We start from the raw sequence: 22,957 nt of genomic DNA, 5'->3' as shown, positions 1-22,957 counted from the left end.
TAGATGATTTCCCTGAATCTGGTTAATTCAATGTGGGGGGGGGGGAATTAATGAACTGGGAAGGAAGCAGAGTACTGGAAGTATTCAGTGACTTTTTGGTGGAGAAACTGTCTGAAGGAGATTCCTTTGGCTTGGCCAGTGGTTCCCAAACTTGAGCAAACAACAGGATTACCTGGAAGGCGATTAAACTACTGATAACTGGGCGTTGCTCCCAGAGCTTCTGGGGCAAGGCCTGATTAGATTTTTAACAGTTTGATGCTAATGCCACCAAGTTGAGTGACACATTGTTGACAACCACGATGCTAGACCGGCTTGGAAGTCCGTGATGTGCTTCACAATTTGTAATTCCAGGTAAGGAGAGAATAAGATATGGGTTTTATAGCTCATTCTTCAACAAGTTTCTTATGGAGAGAGAATGAGATCACCTCTTCTTTTGTGGCCTACTGCACAGTAATGCCGCAGTGCTTTTGCATGAATAGATTCATTTGGTACATCACACTTCTGGAGCACAGGCCTTCACCACATCTTGAATTTAAAGCAGAAATTGGGGAATACTAAAATCTGTGGGAGTCTCTAGGGCATTATTTGCCAAACTTCTTGACTCACTTGGGACATTTTCAGAAAGTGCACTTACTACTGAATCAGAATTTTCTGTGATTCTTATTGTCTAAAAGTTGAGGAAATGTCCTCTAACCACTGCTCCTGGTTCTCCATTCCTGTAAGTCTTCTGGTCACTTTATCTGAATCCAGGTGCTTGCCATTCCCACTCCAGTTTTCCCCCATTGCAGTAGCAGGTTTTATACAGTGGAACCTATATCCAAAGGTGCTGTTTCAGAAGATTTGGGATCTAGAAGTCCTCATTTTAAGCAAGGTACCCAGATTATTTTGATGTGCTTTGAGAAACAGTGCCCTACAAATCAGTTATAGGCTATACAAAACAATAATGTAGGGGCGCCTGGGTGGCTCGGTGGTTTGGGCCGCTGCCTTCGGCTCAGGTCATGATCTCAGGGTCTTGGGATGAGTCCCGCGTCCGGCTCTCTGCTCTGAGGGGAGCCTGCTTCCCTCTCACTCTCTCTGCCTGCCTCTCTGCCTACTTGTGATCTCTCTCTGTCAAATAAATAAATAAAATCTTAAAAAAAAAAATAATAATGTAGTTCACACATATATGGTACTTAAGTGCCCATCAGGAACTGTTCTGAGCACTTCATATATTCTTTGCAATAGATATTCTGATTATCCACTTCCACATAGAGGAAACTAAGACACAGTGTAAATTCTTTGTGACCCTGAACAGGTCAAATGGTGAAGCTGGGATTCAGATCCAGCTCCAAGTTCGGTCCTGAGTCTGCTTCTTCTTCTTCTTTTTTTTTTTTTTTAATTTTATTTATTTATTTTGACAGAGAGAGATCACAAGTAGGCAGAGAGAGAGAGGAGGAAGCAGGCTCCCCACTGAGCAGAGAGCCTGATGTGGGGCTCGATCCCAGGACCCTGAGACCATGACCTGAGCTAAAGGCAGAGGCTTAACCCATGAGCCACCCAGGCGCCCCTGAGCCTGTGTTTCTTAACCACTACACAATGATACCTATTACGTGGATATGTTATGTAGCAGCTCCATGATACCAAATCCACGTTTTGCATCACGTGTCAAGTTAATAGTGAAATTATAACATTACGCAAGTATGAAAGTTAAAAACCAGCACTACTGAAGGGGGCTTGTCAAAGGATGTTACACCCAGGTTTGTTTTTGTTTTTGTTTTTATTGAGGTAAATTACACATAACAAAAAAAAAAAACCATGTAAGAAAAAATTTACCATTTTTAAGTGTAACTTGGGTGTTAAGTACATTGATGATTAATATTGTTATGCAACCATCACCACCATGAATCTTTAGATTTTTTCATCTTCTCTGGTGGAGACTACCTATTAAACAATAACTGCCTATTCCCCAGCCCCTTGCAACTACCATTCTACTGTCAGTCTCTGTGAATTTGACTCCTCTAGGTACCTCATAAAAGTAGGATTGAAAATATTTGCTCTTTTGTGACTGGCTTATTTCACTTAACAGCACCTTCTAGGTTCATCCATGTTGTAGTGTGTGTCCTTTTTTTTTTTTTTTTTTAATTTTATTTATTTATTTGACAGACAGAGATCACAAGTAGGCAGAGAGGCAGGCAGAGAGAGAAAGGGAAGCAGGCTCCCTGTTGAGCAGAGAGCCTGATGTGGGGCTCAATCCCAGGACCCTGGGATCATGACCTGAGCTAAAGGCAGAGGCTTTAACCCACTGTCAAATCTCTTGAGATATACAGAGATTATTCAACTGCATGTCTTCTCTCAGAGTTGACAAGTTTAAAAATGACAACTTTTAGAATTGTCCAAAGCTTACTTTCATTTTTAAACTAGCATATTTCTTCTAAATTAGTGGTTCCATGGGCCAACAATATTAGCCTTAGCTGAGAACTTGTTAGCAGTGCAAATTCTTGGGCTCCAGATTTACCGACTCAGAAAAATCAGAGGGTGGGGACCAGCAATACATCTTTTTAACAAGCCCTCTCGGTAATTCCGACCCACAGTCAGGTTCCAGGTTTGCTTTGTGCATCACTGTTCAGGCATCCAACACTTTACCTCAAAGAGATTTCTTCATCTGTATGAGAAACCGTTAGAGGGAATGTTTTGCTCCAACAAAAGCAACTGTTAAAAAAATGTGCTTTCTTGACAAGCCAAGAAATGCTTTTCATCTATCTTAAGTCTTAAAGAACCCCACTCTGCACTCTAGCAAATTCTTCATTATTTCCTTCTTTCATTTCTCGGTCTAGCGCATGTCTTGCAGTTTGTCAGAGGTGTGTACAGTGAAGGAGAAACTGAAATGCAGTCTGGGGTCAGGTCATCAACTACTGGATCTAAAAGACTCACTAGCCCTTGGTGTAGTGAAACCACCACAGGTTTAGCTATTTTTGTTGCTGAAATCCCTGTGATTTTATTTCCAACTGTACAATGACATCAAAAATGGAAACTATTCTCCATGTCCTCATATCAGGGAGATCATATGAGGACATGGAGATGCAACATGGGGATTAGGGGGATAGGAGAAGAATAAATGAAACAAGATGGGATTGGGAGGGAGACAAACCATAAATGACTCTTAATCTCACAAAACAAACTGGGGTTTGCTGGGGGGAGGTGGGACTGGGAGAGGGGGAGGGGGCTATGGACATTGGGGAGGGGAGGCGAACCATAAGAGACTATGGACTCTGAAAAACAACCTGAGGGTTTTGAAGGGTCAGGGGTGGGAGGTTGGGGGAACAGGTGGTGGGTAATAGGGAGGGCACGTTTTGCATGGAGCACTGGGTGTTGTGCAAAAACAATGAATACTGTTACGCTGAAAAAAATAAATAAAATGAAAAAAAAAAGGAAACTATTTTTAGTATCTTTGTGGTAAAGATAATGATAATTATCTTAATAATTGACTTAAAGTGGAATGTAAAATGAGTTTTAGAAATACATTTCACAGGCACCTGGGTGGCTCAATGGATTAAGCCTTCGGATCAGGTCCTGATCTCAGGGTCCTGGGATGGAGCCCCGCATTGGGCTCTCTGCTCAGCAGGGAGCCTGCTTCCTCCTCTCTCTCTGCCTGCCTCTGCCCCAACCTGTCAACCTCCAGAGCAAGGACACACAGCTGGCCCTCATACTGCACTTCAAGCTTTTTTAATGTTTATAGTTTTATCTGATATAAACTTAATTTATACTTATTTTAGAAAATTCAGACAATAATAGCCCAGCACTGAAAATAAAAGTCAAACCAAAAAAGAAAAGTCACAAATAACCTCACTAGAGATGTTAATAATTTTGTGAAATACTGGGGGTGCCTGGGTGACTCAGTGGGTTAAGCCTCTGCCTTTGGCTCAGGTCATGATCTCAGGGTTCTGGGATCGAGCCCTACATCGGGCTCTCTGCTCAGCAGGGAGCCTGCTTCCTCCTCTCTCTCTGCCTGCCTCTCTGCCTAGTTGTGATTTCTCTCTGTCAAATAAATAAAAATATTTTAAAAAAAAAGAAAAAGAAATACATTTCACACTTGAATTCCATGCACCGTGGAAAAAGTGGTACAAAAACTGAAATTTTGAATTTAAGTGAAATTGTTCTGTAGGGCCATTAGCTAATTCAGATACTCTAGAAAAATTCAGTTGTGCTGGTATTGTTTGGCTAAGTTTATCATCTTTTTAAAACCCTATTTCTTTGTTCAGGAAAAGGTTTCCTTTTACTTATGGAAATACAAGTCAAATGAGAGATCTTAGGAGATTTTTAGTCAAGCATTAATACAGTAGTATTTAGGGGCGCCTGGGTGGCTCAGTGGGTTAAAGCCTCTGCCTTCGGCTCAGGTCATGATCCCAGGGTTCTGGGATCGAGCCCCGCATCAGGCTCTCTGCTCTGCGGACAGCCTGCTTCCTCCTCTCTCTCTCTGCCTGCCTCTCTGCCTACTTGTGATCTCTGCCTGTCAAATAAATAAATAAAATCTTAAAAAAAAAAATACAGTAGTATTTATTGTCTCCTTTTTCCAGCCCTTGATATTTAAATTACAAAATCTTGTACTTTCATGGGATCAAGTTAATAGCAGAGTGCTACTGATGGTGTTTGACTTCTTCTTAAAATCTCTTTGTGTATTAATAATAAAAATAAATAAATGGGCACCTGGGTGGCTCAGTCATTAAGCATCTGCCTTTGGCTCGGGTCATGATCCCAGGGTTCTGGGATCGAGTCCCACTTTGGGCTTCCTGCTTTGGTGGGAAGCCTGCTTCTCCCTCTCTCACTCCCCCTGCTTGTGTTCCCTCTCTCACTGTGTCTCTCTGTCAAATAAATAAAATCTTAAATAAATAAATAAATAAAAGCAGGGGGGAAAATCTCTTTGTGTAACCCAGTTACAACTGCCCTAAGGTGGGAAGTGGTGCCTTGGTTATATACTGCAGCTTGAGTGTGCTTAATGGAGGGAAAATAAACTCTTCGTTCTTTTGAGCTGGTATTTGAGCTATGCAGGATCTCGGTGAGCTTCATGCCCAGGTCCTTTTCCTATCTAGTTGGTAGCGCTAATTACTCCAGCCTGAGCAAATGTCATTATTAGGGCTTAACATTCTCTCCGTTTGAAATATGCTAGTCTCCATGTCTTGGCTAGCATGATGAAGAAAAATCTCGTTCCTTTATCCTGGGTTTCTTGTTTTTGTACCCACTGGTGGACAGAACGGTTACAGTTGTGAAATTTTATATCAATAGCATAAAGCTCTTTCTTTTTTCCAGTTGGGTGTAATTTTCCCCACCAGGAACCAGTAAAAAGCTAACTGCTAATGATGGAACTTACTGACTGATTAAAGTATAATTTTTTCTTATGGCATAGACTTTATTTTTAAGATATTAATCTTAAAATCTCAAAGCATGTGCCTTGAAAATAATATTTAAACAGAAAACCTATCTTTTAAAAAAGATTTTATTTATTTATTAGAAAGCGAGAAACAGCACAAGCAGGGGGAGGAGGCAGAAGGAGAGGGAGAAGCAGTCTCCCCACTGAGTAGGGGGCCCAACTCCGGGCTTGATCCCAAGACCCTGGGATCATGACCTGAGCCAAAGGCAGACACCCAACTGACTGAGCCACCCAGGTGCTCCAAATCTATTATTATTTTTTTAATATAAAGTGATGTCAGTGTGAATTTTTTAAAAGGTCTGTATTATTTAAAGATTTTATTTATTTATTTGACAGACAAAGATCACAAGTAGGCAGAGAGGCAGGCAGAGAGAGGAAGGGAAGCAGGCTCCCCGCTGAGCAGAAAGCCCAATGTGGGGCTCGATCCCAGAACCCTGGGATCACAACCCAAGCCTAACCCATTGAGCCACCCAGGCGCCCCTCATTGTACAAATTCTAAGTAGTTACTTTTATTGTAAAAAGTTAGTGCCAGTAATAAGCATCATTTGCTTAAAATATTCCTGTTTCATGTTTACTTTCAACTTTAATTTGGTTTCTTATTTTTGTTATGTTAGTCAGTGCATCATATGGATGTGAAAGCTCACATATTAATTGAGGTTTTGGAAATCCCCCAGGGAAAACTGGCCTGAGTGTTTTGCTGTCATATATTTTTAAGTACTGTAGTTTTCAGGGAAATGCTTAGAATATTAGCATATTTGGTGCACATATATTAAGACTGATTAGAAAGTTTATAAATTCTTTAGAATAGAATTGGTATGCCAGCAATATTTTAGATAAACTATTCTCTCTAATGAGGACTTTTATCCTAGACAAGATGGTGCATCTTAGAGGTATCCTTGAAGCTCATGGACATAGTGAAGTTCTTGTTGAAGTGATACGAGGAAACAACACAGTACTTACCAGAATCTTAGTGGAGGAGTATGCTCCCTACAAAACCCAGAAGTCCACCTTAGAGTTTTAAACAGAAGCTTGAAGGTAGCCATACTGCTACCCAACCTCCTTTATATTCCAGTTGTCCAAAAGTCAGGTATTTGATCAACCCAAAGGCAGAAGTTTGAGTACATATTTAAAATTCAGAAACATGGCTTGTATTGACTTGGAAATGCAACATAAAACTAATTTTAAAAAGATAAAAACTGTAACTGGCAAATAAAATTGGTCTGCTTTTGGCCACAATAAGAGATAGTTTTAGATCTAACCTAAAAAACTTCTATTTATCTCTTCTTATTAGTCACAATTACATTTAAATACCAGGTTTCCTAGTTGGTGTTTTCCTGAGGGTATATGAAGAAAGTAGCTTGTATTTTAGTTCGCTAATACTAACCGTGAGAATTTAGATCTATACCCTGTAAATGTTAATTCCAAGATACTGAATCAAAAACCCAAACATAGATACATAATACCACTATCTAATCCTTACATGAGTTTTGTGTGATCTTTTCTTAAGTTCAGAATGAAACGATGAAATAACTTATCTGAAACTAGTATGATTTAATGATGAGTCTGAAGATTATATATCTCTAAAAGTTAAGGATTTAAAGATGTTCTTTAGATATTGTAAATTAAATATACATTTGTTGGTGTGTGTGTGCGCGCGCGCGTGTGTGTGTGTGTTGGTAAGAAAATGTTCTCTAAAAAGCTAATTGGCCTGAAAAGATAAATTTAAAATATTTCATAGCAAAACAAAAGGGCATAATGAGATTGAATTGAATATATTAAAAACCATATACTTTACACACTTGTACCACTGCATTCTCTTTTGTCTATTAACTTTATGGACAATTGATATACCCAAGATTTAAAGCTAACATTTTGCGATGCCCGATTTATAAAAGAATATGTTAATTCCAAAAGTGTTGCTACAGTTTCTGTCTTTGAGAAAAGTAAAAGGTGATTTGGAATTATTCCAAAGCAACTTGGGTATAAAAATCTTGCACTTACCACTATGGATTAAGCCACTTCAGGAAGACACAACTGAGGCTGGAAGGACCCGTTGTGCATAACTTTGGAGACTGAATCACTTGGGTTTTCTGCATTTCACAAAATAAATCCATAGAGCAGGCTTCCCTTAATCTCTAGTACTCACATGTCACCGTAAGGAATCAATTGCCAAAATCTGTCACTTGTTAGAAAACCAAACTGCCTTGAATTGAATATGAATTTAAACAATTAGACTGAAGGTATATTAAGACAAGTGTTGATAATGTTAAACAAAAAAGTTATTCTAACACTTGTCAAAAGGGTAAGAAAGGCTTTTTTTTTTTTTTTTTTTTTTTTTTAATTCAGGACTTTTGTGATATGTATCAAGACTATCCCAACAGGGAGAGAGATGGGGCTCAACTCGGAAGATGTCAAAGACAGCTTGGGTTTTATAGCCAAAGAACAGAATTGGGGTTAATGGGGTGTAAAATTACCTAGAGGAGACATCAAAGGCGAGGGGATTCTTGCTGAAGGCAAGCCACAGTGATCAGATGTCAAGGGTGGGGGAATTCTCCCTAAACTGACCTGGCAGGATTCTTGCTAAATCTGAGGTAGGCAGGTAGAAGACAGAGCCCAAGCATGACACCCAGTAAAAAAAAAATGGGGTTCAGAAGAGCCTCTGTAAAGTTGGTCAAGAATAGTCTTTGTCGGGGGCACCTGGGTGGCTCAGTGGTTTAAGCCGCTGCCTTCGGCTCAGGTCATGATCTCAGGGTCCTGGGATCAAGTCCCACATCGGGCTCTCTGCTTGGCAGGGAGCCTGCTTCCCTCTCACTCTCTCTGCCTGCGTCTCTGCCTACTTATGATCTCTCTCTGTCAAATAAATAAATAAAATCTTTAAAAAAAAAAAAAAAGAATAGTCTTTGTCAATATCATTGCAACAATTTTTTTACAAATGCATTCAAAGGACAACCACCCTAGGGTAATGCCAGATGTTATTCTTCTAGTAGTTTTTTTTTATTAGTGTTGATATTAATATTATATAGATTTTTTTGGATCATTTATGATATTAGGACAAACTGCTTGAGTACTTTCAACGTGCAATCTACTCTTCTGGGTGTTTTTCATGTACCACCTCACTGAGTCCTTACAGCATCCTTATCAGGTACGTACTATTATTACTGCCACTTTACATAGAAAGAAACAGACTCTTAGAAATTAAGAATGCCAAAGATTACACAGGTAATTAAATGTCATAGTCTCCCACAAAGGCTACAGTCTTAACCTTAAGTTAGCCATAAGGATATGGTTTTTAACCAGTAGGCTGTACTGCCTCCCAAACAAGTCATTTTTGGTCAGAATTAAGAATTACAAGTAAAGTGGAGTGCCTGGGTGGCTCAGTGGGTTAAGCCTCTGCCTTCAGCTCAGGTCATGATCTCAGGGTCCTGGGATCGAGTCCCACATTGGGCTCTCTGCTCAGTAGGGAGCCTGCTTCCCCTCCTCTTTCTGCCTGCCTCTCTGCCTACTTGTGATCTCTGTCTGTCAAATAAATAAAATCTTTAAAAAAAAAGAATTACAATTAAAGGAATACTTGTATGATTTATCACATTATAAAGAAGACTCTCAGTTGGCTAAAGGGTTAAAACATTCAAGTAGGCATTTGGTAATGTGAGAGGTAAATTTTAAATATAAGAACTCAGGATTTTTAAGAATTCATCTTTTCCAGCTCTTAACTCTGGAGGAGTCTGGTAGCAGTACCATTACTATCCTTCAGTAAAAGTATCCCCAACATTCTGTTTCTGGCATCACTACTTTCTGCTTGAAACTAGCAGGGTTTCTGGGAGAGTGGATGCATCCATGTCTTAGGCCTGAGAGAATGAAGACGGTCCTGGAACTTTCTTTGCAAGAAAGCAAGAAGGATGCTTTCAAAGTTCTCATGGGGTTGTAAGAATAAAGTCAGCTTAAAAGGGGCTCTCACTGGCCAAGATATAATAATTTAATCATCCAAATAGAAAATACAAATTGTATGGGGCACCTGGGTGGCTTAGTTGGTTAAGCAGCCAATTCTTGATTTCAGCTCAGGTCATGACCTCAGGGTCCTGGGATTGAGTGCCATGCCAGGCTCCGCACTCAGTGGGGAGTCTGCTTGATGGTTCTTGCTCCCCTTCTGCCTGTACCCGTGTCTCTGCTCGCATTCTCTCTCTCTCAAATAAATCTTTAAAAAAAGAAAAAAAAAAAAGGAAGAAAAGAAAAATGGTAATTAAAGCAAGTAGTTTCTGGAAAAATTGTCTCCATAATGTCTTTTAAAAGTATTTTGGTATTTCCTTTCCAAATAACTATATTATTATACAAATTTATTTTTATTCATAAAAATTCCTGTTTATATATAATTGTAAGTTTAGTCCCAGAAGAGATAGAAGCATATTGAACACTTTTTACCTGAATTATACCCTAGGGTTGCAGCCCTTCCTGCCCCCCACCCCACCCGGAGTTCGGACTGGGAGGCGCACAGACACAAGTCTCACCAGGCCTCTGTGTGAGAAGAGCTGTGCACAGGCAGAAAGGGAGCCTTCCTTACAAGTCCAGTAGAGGCATCTGCCCCAGGCTTGTGGTCAGAGCTTTGAGCATTTTTCTGTGGGTGTTACACATCAATAAATGGTTTACTGAAAGAAGAAAAAGTGGGGGAGGGGAAGGATCCGGGGGGGACGAAGCTGAAGGTGAAGGAAAAGGCAGGACTTCCATTGACCTGAGTCAGAGCAGGGATGGCATCCAGGCTAGATGGGCAGACTGGCCCGTTGGGTAGGAGGAAGGCTGGCTTTTCTTGCGAGAGAAGCAAGACAGGCACCAGTGAGAAAGTGAGAGAGCTCGGCTTTGAAGTAGAGTGATGTCTCAGATGTGCGATTGCATTTTGAGCCCAGTTAATTCACTGGCACTGTCCCTCTCAGGGCTGAACCACCTAGGAATATTACTTGAGTTCTAAAATCTGAGTAGTGGTCGCATTACAAGTCACCATTGTGCTTTCTGCAGCTGAGGTCCAAGGGGCTGTGCTAAGGGAGAGAACAGTGGCCTACAGATTTTCATCAACTATGTGACCCCGAAGTTCTTTGTGACACTAATGAGGCAATCATTAGGTCTATGCTCTCTTGCCCCTTTCCCACCCATTCCTGATTAGGTTTTCTTCCTCAGCTTTCTGCCCATCCCATCCCTCTGTGGATGGTGAGGGCCTCTTTTTCATTGTCGTCATGGCTGCCTTTAGCATAGGGTTGCTGTAGCCTCTAGGATCCCTGGTACCCTGGTCACATGTTCCAGGCCCCATATCCCAAGGCTGGACAAACAGCCCAGAGCCAAGTGGAGCTGTTCAGGAAGCACTGCAGTAGATACATCAGGGTACGAACAAGTCTTACGGCGATGGGACGGACGTCCAGGAGTTGGAGCTATACAGAGCCTGAGCTGTACAATGCATGTCTGCTGCTTCTCCTTATGAGACTATCATTTTCATTTAATCCCAAGTAGCTACACTTTAATCTGTTTAGGAAATGTTTCATATTCATTTTTTAAAGAATTTTACTGAGATAAAATTCACATACCAAAAAACTCACCCTTTTAAAGTGTGGTGGTTTTTAGTATTCAGAGTTGTGTGGCCATTGCTAATTCCAGAACATTTGTGTCTCCATACTCTTCGGCAGTTATTCCCTGTTCACCCCCCAGCTTCAGGCAGCCACTAATCGATTTCAATGTATTTTCCTATTCTGAGCATTCTTTATAAATTAAATCATACATTATGTGACCTTTTGTTTCTACTTTCTTTCAGTTAACATATTTTCAAGGTTTATCCATGTTCTCAGATGTTATCAGGAACTCACATTTGTGACTAAATATTCCACTATAGATATATCATATTTTATGTATCTATTCAGTAATTAGATTGACATTTCGCTTGTTTCCACTTTTTGGCTATTACAAATAATGTTGCTATGAATATTCATATACGAGATTTTGTTTTCAGTACTGTTGGGTATATAACTAGGAGTGGTGTTGTGGGTCATATGTTAATGCTATGTTTAACCTCTGGAGGAATGGACAGATTCTTACATGGTTGCACAAATTTTACAGAAGCAACGTGTCAGAGTTCCAATTCACCACATTTTCATCAACATTTATTATTGTCTCCGTGATTTTAGTTATTTTTGTGGGTATGAAGTAGCTCCTTGTTTTGATTTGTATTTCCCTAATGACTAATGTTAGATGGAAGATGTTGAGCATCTTTTCATGTGTTTGTTGGCCATTTGTTTCCTTGGGGAATTGTCTGCTCAGAATCTTTGTCTTTTTATTATTGAATTTTAAGGTTTTTTTTTGTAATTCTAGATATAGGCCTCTTAAGAGATACATGATTTGCAAACATTTTCTCCCATTCAGTGGGTTATCTCATTTTTTGATGCTGTCCTTATTTGAAACACACAAGTTTTTTTTTTTATATATTTTATTTATTTGATATATATAGAGAGATCACAAGTAGATAAAGAGGCAAGTAGAGAGAGAGGGGGAAGCAGGCTCCCTGCTGAGCAGAGAGACCGATGTGGAGCTCGATCCCAGGACCCTGAGATCATGACCTGAGCTGAAGGCAGAGGCTTAACCCACTGAGCCACCCAGGCGCCCCGAAACATGCAAGTTTTTTTTTTTTTTTTTTTTTTTTTTTTTTTTTTAAAGATTTTATTTATTTATTTGACAGACAGATCACAAGTAGGCAGAGAGGCAGGCAGAGAGAGAGGAGGAAGCAGGCTCCCCGCTGAGCAGAGAGCCCGATGCGGGGCTCGATCCCAGGACCCTGAGATCATGACCTGAGCCAAAGGCAGAGGCTTAACCCACTGAGCCGCCCAGGCGCCCCAACATGCAAGTTTTTAATTCTGAAGTCCAGTTTATCTATGTTTTCTTTTGTTGCTTGTGATTTTGGTGTCATAGCTGAGAAACCACTGCTTAATCCGAGGTTATGAAGACTTAGTTCTAGGTTTCTTTCTGAGTGTTATGTCCACAGTATTATTTTAGTATTCTCTTTAAAGATGCCCAAAATCCTTCTCTCAAACAGAAAAGAAAGTCAAGAATCCATGGTATTTTTTCATTTGCTCCTGAGGTAATGTGACTAACTTCCCACCTAGAAGTTCCTTTTACCACTTCTCATCCATTTCCCAGTCAGGTGGCTGAACGGACCTTGGTTCTAAATCTGGTATGTAACAAGTGGGCTACAGAATTCAAATGTCAATATAGCGGTTTAGGGATATTTGCAGAGCTTGTGCTCTGGGCCACAGCAAATGAGATCATGCAGGCCTTCAAAGAGCTCACAGGCAGATGGGGACACAATTAGAAACGGGAAACTACAGGGTCACCCGCACTTTGATAAAAGAGTGACCCCTCATAATACAATAGGGTTGAAGCGGAGGGCATTCTGCAAAACTATGCAAAGGCCCAAACTGGCAAGAAGATGCTATGTCCTAAGAACTATAAAGGGCTCACTATGGGTGATCAGGGAGAGCAGAAAAGAGAAGAGCTAGAAGAAAAACAGATACTCCAGTGAGAAGTTAGCCAGAAAGGTAAGGTACCATGACCAAAGTATTGTGCTAGATGCCCTGGACACAGAGGGAAGGCCCAGCTCCCTCAGCCTATGGCCCACAGGCTAAAGAAGTTCACAGTGATGACTCTTGCCATCCCTCTCTAATGCTGGTACTAGTAGTATAATATCACTTTATGTAACTACAAGACCAACTCAGTAATAACCCTGGCCTTTCAGAGTTTGCCAAGCCCTAATGGGAGAAGTTAGTTTTAAATTTTCAATTTTTTAAGAATGAATACTGTTACACTGAAAAAATAAATAAAATGAAAAGAAAAAAAAACATTTCAATTTTTTTTTTAAAGATTTTATTTATTTGACAGAGATCACAAGTAGGCAGAGAAGCAGGCTGAGAGAGAGGAAACAGGCTCACCACTGAGCAGAGCCCAATGCAGGGCTCGATCCCAGGACCCTGAGATCATGACTTGAGCCGAAGGCAAAGGCTTTAAACCACTGAGCCATCCAGGTGCCCCTAGTTTTAAATTTTTAAACAGCAGAGAGAGCTTAGAAATAATTTAAAGTATCTAAATTATTTATTTAAGGAATTTTTAGAAGACAGGTTGACTACAACCCTAACCTATCATTTTAGTGTATCTATGTTCCGGAGAAGATTTAACATAGCTAAACTGTTATGTTGTATTCTGCTCTAAATTTTATTTTTATTTTTTTTAAAAGATTTTATTTATTTATTTGACAGACAAAGATCACAAGTAGGCAGAGAAGCAGGCAGAGAGAGAGGGGGGAAGCAGGCTCCCTGCCAAGCAGAGCCCAATGCGGGGCTCGATCTCAGGACCCTGAGATCATGACCTGAGCCGAAGGCAGAGGCTTTAACCACTGAGCCATGCAGGCGCCCCTCTGCTCTAAATTTTAGACCTAGAAATTAAGTCTTCACCAGAGCAAATGAAATGCCACTTGTGATAAAACATTGCTAGGAACAATAGAAAGTTGTAAAAATGAAATCTGGTTGGGCGCCTGGGGGGCTCAGTGGGTTAAAGCCTCTGCCTTTGGCTCAGGTCATGATCTCAGGGTCCTGGGATCGAGCCCCACACCGGGCTCTCTGCTCGGTGGGGAGCCTGCTTCCCCCTCTCTCTCCTGCCTTTCTGCCTACTTGTGATCTCTCTCCCTCTGTCAAATAAATAAATAAATCTTTAAAAAAAAAAAAATCTGGTGTAGTTGGAATGATTTACAATTAAGAATGCCCCATATAGGGTGTGCCTGGGTGGCTCAGTCGTTAAGCTTCTGCCTTCGGCTCAGGTCATGATCCCAGAGTCCTGGGATCGAGCCCCACATCGGGCTCCCTGCTCAGTGGGGAGTCTGCTTCTCCTTCTCCCACTTCCCCTGCTTGTGTTCCCTCTCTCACTGTCAAATAAATGAATAAAATCTTTAAAAAAAAAAAAAGAATGCCCCATATATTTACTTTTGCATGCAAAATTATTTCTCAGTGTGTCAAATAAGTAAAATCCTTAAAAATGAAATCTGGTATATTTGAATGATTTACAATTAAGAATGCTCCCTGCCTACTTGTGATTTCTGTCTGTCAAATAAATGAATGAAATCTTTGAAAAAAAAAATGCTCCATATATTTACTTTTGCATGCAAAATTATTTCTGTGTGTCAAATAAAATCTTAAAAAGAAAAAGAGAGAGAAGATAAAATCATATAACCACTCAATGTCCATAACAGATTTGCTACTTACAAGGGTTTTCATATATTTTTGATCCTCACAACCACCTGTGAGGTAGGCAGGTTTCATTTATTTGTTTTCATGAAGTATTCTCTTCATAACCACTGAAAAATGCCCAGAAAAGTTTGTTCTTGGACCCCAGATTCCATGTATTTAAAGAATAAATAAAAGGTGGGTTTTTTTTTAAGATTTTATTTTTTTGAAAGTAAGCAAGCGAGAGAAAGAGAGGGAAAGCAAGCAAGCGCACAAGCCGGGTTAGGGAGAAGGAGACTCCCCGCTGAGCCAAGAACCCAATGTGGGGCTTGATCCCAGGACCTTGGGATCGTGACTCAAGCCAAAGGCAGATTCTTAACTGATTGGGCCACCCTGGCAACCCAGAAAAAATAAAAGTTTTAAGAAAGATATTTTTCTAGCTAACCTTAGTTTCAGAAATTGCATTAAACATTTATTTTCAGAGCCCATCCTTTACAAAGACAGTAAGAAATTTCTGAAGTCCACTTTCGAATTCTTTTGGGATTCACTCTGACTAAGCAACATTTTTAGTTGAGAGAAGTGTTTCTTTGTTTTGCTCACATTCTTTGAGGAGCAAGTGGGTGTTGACTGTCCAGATGTAGGTGTCCTGAAAACAAACAAAACCACACTTAGGTATACTGATACATAAGTTCAAAAGTGCTTTTCCCGCTTAGCCTGAATAATTGCAACTAGAATCCTTTTCTACTCATGTGTATTATGGCGGTAAACGAGCAGTGGCTGAACCCAGCATTCATTCCTATTTTGTTAAAAATCTCCTCACTACATAGGCTTTAGGCAACATTCAGGAGGCATACTGGATGGCCCTGGAAGTTTCTATCACACCTGAAGAAGGCTAAAAGTAAAGTGTCATCAGGCCTGAGTCCCCTTTAAGTTTGATAATCAAGATTCATGACAATTCTAAGGACTTTAAAAACCCGTTTCTTCACAGCTCAAGACCACTTCCTTTCTCAAAAATGAAGAATTTCGGGGCACCTGGGTGGCTCAGTGGGTTAAAGCCTCTGCCTTCGGCTCAGGTCATGATCTCAGGGTCCTGGGATCGAGCCCCGCATCGGGCTCCCTGACAAGCAGAGAGCCTGCTTCCTCCTCCTCTCTCTCTGCCTGTCTCTCTGCCTACTTGTGATCTTTGTCTGTCAAATGAATAAATAAAATCTTAAAAAAAAAAATTAAAAAAAAAAAAATGAAGAATTTCAACCTGCACATGCAGGTACCACTGCATTGTATCTCCCCACCTAGAACGTAAACTCCATAGGGCAGAATTTGTACTACTAATTGTATATTCCACTGCTTCTTAACAGCGCCAGGCACAGAAGAGGTCTTCTAAGAATATTTGCTGGATAAGTGATTCCCCAGCTGCTGTGTATTTCGTTTTCTTCTGTTTCATGCCTTCCAACTGTGTTCCATACCCATGACACTTTATTGGGGTTTATCAGTCTGATCCCTCTTCTACTCCCCATGTGTATGACAAATGTGAAATATCTTTCTCATTCATGCATATAACTAAGAAGCAGTCTGTTCTATATGCAAATGAATTATTTTTAATATTTAATTTTCATATATTTTAAATATGCCAACTTTTATCTACAGTTATCCAATAAGGTAGAAACTTTTATGAATTCTTATCATGCCAAATATCAAAATAATTGAATCAAAATATGAGAAAACTAGACTTAAAATTTCAATTCTTATCCAATTTTATAAATGTCAACACAATATAAAAAACTCAATGCAGTAAACAGATAAATTTCACTCTTTACAGAATTTTGCTGTTTATGTTCAAGAAACTACCAAACAGTTTCTTTTTTGGTACAAAATGTTCAGAAATTCCTTTCACAGTTCTAAGGAACTAAATTTATTATCATAGTGAATAAAGTACTGTGAACTACAAAAATAGTTTGGTGCTCAGTCATATCGTTAACTTAGTAGCAGCTGACAAATCCCTAGTCAGTGAGATTTCCCCAGGAATTTCTGACAGAGGCAATATCAAGAACAAAGGTTCAGAGCAGGGACATAAACTGTGAGTTTACTTCAGCTCAGTTTTGCTGACACACAGGATGACTTAAGGCAAAGTAGGAAGGCACACACACTGGTGCCAGGTATGAAGGACTAGGAAGCCATGTAGGAACGTTTGATCTAGATGCTACGGCATGAGATGGTAAAGGCTTCTCATCAGAGCTGTGCTGTAGGAAATTATCGGACTAGAAGTGTTTGAAACTAGAAGCAGGAAACTACTGTAGTAGTCCCAGTAAAATAGGAACACAGACTGAACACAGCAGGAGGGAAAAAGGAGAACAGATGCAAACCCCATGGAGGAAGGGCGGACAGAAATTGGTGACTAACTGGACAAGGACCAAGGGACTAGGCGTTGCCTACTCTACTCACCATTTCAGGTCAGACTGTCTACAAACAAAGGCATGTTCATGGACAGAAGGAACTTAGGAGGATGAGCAGGTAGGGACATGCTGGGGGGATAAAGTGGATATATTTAGTAGCAGCTGGGAACAAGTAAAGGGAGAGGCTGGAAGTAGAGGAATATATATAGCTGGAGTTATAAGCAGAGATGGGAATGAAAGATGTATGTATAGGACTTTAGAGAAGAAAAGGGTATGGAGGAAAAAAATGAGGGCCAAGGCCTGGACTGCATGGCAGATTTAGGGAGTATATATTAAACAGAGGAAAGTCGAAGAAATGAGTTCACACCAGCAATGCAAATAGCTTAATGAATTAAGATACCTGAATATCAAGGCTGGGCTCTTGCCTTTGGAACCACACTTAGGATTTAGGTTTGCAGAACTGGGAGTCTTTCTTTCTGGTGTCTTCAGGCTGAGCTTACTTGTAGGAGTAGTAGGACTGCTCTTCAGTGCTGAGAGAAAGCTTCTACTTTTACCATGATGTTTAACTGTTCTGTTGCATGTTTTACAAGTAGTCAACTAACATCAAAAGAAGAAATATTGGGCCTGATTTCTCTTATAATTTAACCCAATAAATTACATGTTCATTAAATTCTTGGATTAAGGGACTACACCAGGTACAAGCAGGTAAGAGAGGCTGCCCTCAGGGAGTCTGTAATCCAGCAGCAGCAATCAGACAAGATAAAAATTTAAAATGAGAACATCTACAATTAAAAGTTACTGGCTAAACACTTATAAATTTAAAAAACATTTTAATTTTTATTTATTTAAAAGATTTTCTTTTTAAGTAATCTGTACACCCAATGTGGGACTTGAACTCATGACCCCAAGATCCAGAGTCACATGCTCCACCAACTGAGCCAGCCAGGTATCCCTAAAACACCTTTTTAAAGATAACAAGGTCTCTACTTTTTCAATGTAAAACCATGTTTGGGGGAATAAAGGGGACTGTGATACCTGGTTAACTTCTGAAAGAATGTTCTTCTTAATAGCAGTTAACATTTAACATTTGTCACAGAACTTTAAGCTGTTTTTTCAATAAAACACAGCAAATTATCACTGAAAATCTAAGTGACCCCTTCAAACCCTTAGTGATTCTATATTCTTCAAATATAGGTCTAAATCAATTTATAAAACCAACTGAATGAATTCTCACGCCTCTTTACTTCATTAAATCCAGAGGCAGAATTTCCTAATGTATGTAATGTCAAATCACTGTGTGTCAACTTGAAAATAACGTATCAGCTATACATCAATCAAAAATTTTAGGGGCACCTGGGTGGCTCAGTGGCTTAAAGCCTCTGCCTTTAGCTCAGGTCATGATCTCAGGGTCCTGGGATAGAGCCCCACATTAGGTTCTCTGCTCAGCGGGAAGCCTGCTTCCCCCACTCCCTCTGCCTACTTGTGATCTCGCTCTGTCAAATAAATAAAATCTTAAAAAAAATTTTTTTAAAAAAACTAAGTTTTACTCTTGATGAAATATCACTAGAAAAAAAGTTACGTGCATATTTTGACAATCTGTGTATATTACCACAAACCTCTGAGTTCTATGTAGCCTGATCCTTAATCAACCTCATTTTAAGTAAAAGAAAATTCTAGTTTATTTACACATACTGGATTTGAAATCTTACCAATACACTTTTGGAGTCTTTGTATCTTCTCACAATTTTTGCTTCTTTAAAACTAAGTGTATAATTTCTTGCTTCTCGATTAAGAAGTTTTTGTATTTTGGGAGTCAGTTTGGACTTGGGTTTGAGGCGCACCCGAGAGTTATCCAAAACCAGCAACTGGAAACAGTATGGACATGTTCCTTCAAAAGTGATGTTAGCATCTGAAATTATATAAACGAAACTCATGATTCAGCAAATTAGAATATTTTGTTACCTCAAACAGCCAATACTCTGTGATAAAGTATACTATTTAATATGAACAGATATTCTCTTTAAGCAAACTCAAAATATGAGAACTTGCAAAAAAGGCAAATTGGCAATAATTTATTTTGCAAAACACTGTAATTTTATTCATTCACTCCTTTTAGCAACAGACAGGTTAAGTCCCCATTTTTTGCTACCTTACTTATTACTTGTTACTATGTTAAAAACGCTGTCTCACCAATTTTACAAACATTTATCACAAATCAATAAATTATACCGTCATTTTCTTTTTTAAACAATTAGCACACAATTTTGTGATTTGTGGGCCAGGCTTTCTGTAGGTAGCTCTCAGTACAAGGTAACAGGAGAACAGACTTGCTCCAGATGGTCTATGCACATCAAGACAGCCACTTACCATGCTAGGCTGGAAAGTCATAAAGAGCAAAAGAGCTGCTACCTATAACTCACATTCTAGGGGAGCCCTAAGCAAACATAAATAAGACCGGTAACAACCGTTAACAGAATATGATTAAAATGTCCTGGAAACTATTAAACTCTGTGTGGACCAGCCAGAAATACTCCAAAGAAATGGCTTGACAAAGGTCAAATACTCCAAATATCTGTACTTGGAGATGGCATCCATTACTGGAAAAGGGCTTTCAGGTGGAAGTACAGTGAAGAAGAAAACAGGACTATTAGGGAAAGGTGAGGTTATGGGGGTGATGCAGCTGGAAAGGAAGGTAGGCACACCACAGATTCATTCAACAAATATTTGTTAGCACTCTGCTAAGTATACAACAACTAAGGACCATGCTCATATTTACTGAGTGACTGTCCAGCGTCATGCACAGTTCTGTGTACAAGAGACAGAACGGTGAATAAAGGACAACATGTAGGGAGAAAGTAAATATAGCAACACCGAATGTGTAGTGCTGGGGGGAAAAAAAAGGGGGCGAACAGGGAGTGGCGATGGAGCTGCCCTGGTCTTTAATAAGGTAGCCATGGTAGGCTTTGTGGAGTGACCTGTAGAGAGCAGGAGGAAACAAGAAAGCAATCCATGCAGATATATGAGGTAAGAGTTCCAGGCCAAGGATGGGGGCAACTTGGAAGGCTGAAAAAGAGCAAGGAGGATTAACAGTTGAGTAAGCAAAAGGGAAAACAGGCCAGAGAGGTAATGTGGACTTCTGATATAGGGCCCTGTAGTCCTTTTAAAAAAATTTTCACTTTGGGGCGCCTGGGTGGCTCAGTGGGTTAAACCACTGCCTTCAGCTCAGGTCATGATCCCAGAGTCCTGGGGCTGAGTCCCATATCAGGCATCCCCTACTCTGCAGGGAGCCTGCTCCCTCTCCCTTGGCCTCTCCCCCTGCCTGGGCTCTCTCTCTCTGTGTCAAATAAGTAAAATCTTAAAAAAAAAACTTTCTTTCCACTTTTACTCTGAGATGTCAAGACATCTGAGAGTTTGTGGCAGAGAAGCAACACAATCAAGCTTGGGTGCCTCCTGCGCTCACTCTGGCCGCTCAGTTGAGAATGGATGTACAAATGCTTGAGCCCTGCTGGCAAGAGCCCAGCTGCTGACCCGGTCCAAGACGGCGATGGCCTGGTGAGAAGAGAGGAGGTGCTGCATATACTCCAAAGCCAAGAGGCGTATTTGCTGGCACACTGGCTTGGGGAGGAAGGCTCTCAGGGAGCCGAGAATGGCCCCAGGGTTTGGGGGGCTGAATTCACTCCCCGGATGCAATCAGCGTTATTGGATTGGGAAGAACTGGAGGACGACTGTGCTGGGGGTGAAGCTCGAGTTTCGCCCTGACACACAATCCAAAGCAGGTGTCAAGAAGACATCTGGATCTGAGCAGAGAATGGGGAGAGGTCTTGGTTGGGGTACAAATCTGGAAGCCATGAGCCTGGATGAAAAACTGTCACCAAGGGAAGGGAGTATAACTAGAAAAGCGGTCCTAGGATTTTGGAGTTTTCGCGGAACAGCAGCCCCTGGGGGATTTATGAGGGCAGTGGTTCGAGGAGGTTGCTCTTTCGCGTCGTCCTGAGCGGGGCGCGGAACGGAGGGGGGCGAGGCGCCGAGAGCCCAACCCACAGGCGTCGGACGTTCTCCCTACCGTGTGACGAACTGTAGGCCCAGCTGGAAAGGAGAAGGAGACTCGTGAGGGTGGAGGGGGGACCCCGCCGCCGCCGCTGCCCGCCTCCCCTCCCGCCCTTCTCTTACAGGAGATAGCGGGCCTGGCCCGGGCAGCTATCCTGTAGCTGCCGCGCCGCAGCCTCAAGGTAGTGCTTCTGCCTCATCGCTACCGCCGCCCCTCACGCCCCTCAGACGCGACAGTCTCCGGAAGCCGGCTTTGCAGCCGGCCGGACTTTGACCTCGGAATCCAAGCTCCGTCAGGAAACCCGCACCCACTGCTGAGGAGTTCCGGTTTCCCTCGCGTTCCGCCCGCACGCAGGCCAATCCCCTCCCCGCCTTTGGCCCTGCCTCTAGGCTCCGCCCCAGGCTCCGTCCAGTCCCCGCGGTCCCCTGCGGATCCGGCGAAGATGTGCGTCTGCGCGGAGCCGTGTAATCCAACAGGGTTGGGGCCGTCTGCACGGAGTGTTCGGCCCGCCTGTCTTTCTCGCTCCTGATAGCGTCTTTTGTGGTACCCCTGTTGTCATTTCCTCAACCCACGTCGTCTTCTAGATTCTCCATCCGGGGTGTCGATTTGGGCCGGGCAGGCGGTGTGCGGCCCGCAAGGAGGCCACCGTTGTCAGCGCGGCCGCGGGCCTGGGAGGGAAGAGCCGGCCAGCTTCCCTTCTCCCCCCGTTCTTAATGGAGCACAGCAGAAAGTTAACAGTTCGGGACGTTTTCAGTGTTGCGCGAACACCGCTGTTACCGAGTTTGGAGACATTTCTGTCGTCCAGCAGGAAACTCCATCCCCATTTAGGAGTTGCTACCCATTCTCCCCTCCCCACTCCCAGCCGGTGGCGACCACTAGTCGGCTTTCTGGTTCTCCGGGCTCATTCTGGACATTGCTTGTAAATGGAATCATAGGTGTGATCTCTTGTGTCTGGCCTCCTCCACTTAGTAAAATGTTTTTTAGGTTCTTCCACCTCGTAGGTTACATGACTGAATATTATTACATTGTATGCATGCCGAGTATTGTTTATGCATTCATCCGTGATGGACATTTGGGTTCTTTCTGCCTTTTGGCTGTTGCCAATATTGCTTCTGCTAGGAACATGGTTTTTTGTTTTGGGGTTTTTTTTTCTTTCTTTTTCTTTTCTTTTATTTCTTTCTTCTTTTTTTTTTTTTTTTGGATAAACACCTAGGAGTGAAAATGCTGGGTCATATGGTAAGGCCATGTTTATCAAGCATTCCAGGGTGCCTGGGTGGCTCAGTGGGTTGGGCCCCTGCCTTAGGCTAGGGTCATGATCTCAGGGATCCTGGGATTGAACCCCATGTCAGGCTCTCTGCTCAGCGGGGAGCCTGCTTCCTCCTCTCTCTGCCTGCCTCTCTGCCTACTTGTGATCTCTGTTAAATAAATAAATAAAATCTTAAAAAAAAAAAAAGATTCCAATTTCTCTGCATCTTTCCCAACCCTCGTTTTCCACCTTGGTTTATTATTTTTTTTTTTTTTTAGTTTACTTTTTATTCTAGCCATCCTAGTGAGTGTGAAGTGGCTTCTCACTGTGGTTCTGATTCGCATTTCCTAGTGAATAATGACGTTGAGCATTCTTTCATGTGTTGGTTGACAACGTGTATATTTTCATTGGAAAAATGTCTACTGAAGTCCTTTGCTCATTTTAAAATTGAGTTGTTTGCCTTTTGTTGTTGTTAGAGTTTCAAAAAATAAATTCTAGAGACTAGACCCTTATTTATCCTTCATTTTCAATATCCCAAAGGACTCAAATCTAGATAGGGAAACTGAAGGGATCCCATTTTTAGAAACACTTCATCTCTGCTGTTTTTCTGCAAGGCCCCAAACCAAAGAAGCT

At 41.3% G+C, this 22,957-nt stretch overlaps 1 protein-coding gene across 2 annotated transcripts; it reads right to left on the bottom strand.

Moving 5' to 3' along the window:
• Positions 1–14,099: 14,099 nt before the first annotated feature.
• Positions 14,100–21,396, bottom strand: C12H18orf21 (chromosome 12 C18orf21 homolog). Of its 2 annotated transcripts, XM_046025815.1 has the most exons (5): positions 21,201–21,377; positions 21,094–21,116; positions 18,740–18,939; positions 17,431–17,627; positions 14,312–15,286 (listed from the first exon to the last, which is right to left on the bottom strand). In XM_046025815.1, the coding sequence occupies exons 1-5, from the start codon at positions 21,275–21,277 to the stop codon at positions 15,133–15,135; spliced, it is 651 nt and encodes a 216-aa protein (XP_045881771.1). In that variant the 5' UTR covers positions 21,278–21,377; the 3' UTR covers positions 14,312–15,132. The 2 variants fall into 2 exon arrangements, with proteins under 2 accessions (XP_045881772.1, XP_045881771.1); XM_046025816.1 differs by lacking the exon at positions 17,431–17,627 and having other exon boundaries at positions 14,100–15,286; positions 21,201–21,396.
• Positions 21,397–22,957: the final 1,561 nt, after the last annotated feature.

The sequence above is a fragment of the Meles meles genome, chromosome 12 (assembly GCF_922984935.1).
Source record: "Meles meles chromosome 12, mMelMel3.1 paternal haplotype, whole genome shotgun sequence".
Lineage (NCBI taxonomy): Eukaryota > Metazoa > Chordata > Mammalia > Carnivora > Mustelidae > Meles > Meles meles.
Note: the sequence above shows the minus strand (reverse complement) of the source record. Positions and strands in the feature narration are given on the sequence as shown.

Bases quoted from the DNA above. Each gene is read 5' to 3' on its own strand.
- C12H18orf21 (XM_046025815.1), bottom strand. From the start codon at position 21,277: ATGAGGCAGAAGCACTACCTTGAGGCTGCGGCGCGGCAGCTACAGGAT. The intron at 21,117-21,200 runs GTAAGAGAAGGG...TCTCCTTTCCAG, and splicing joins GGCCAGGCCCGCTATCTCCT to CTGGGCCTACAGTTCGTCAC. The intron at 18,940-21,093 runs GTAGGGAGAACG...ATATAATTTCAG, and splicing joins GGCCTACAGTTCGTCACACG to ATGCTAACATCACTTTTGAA.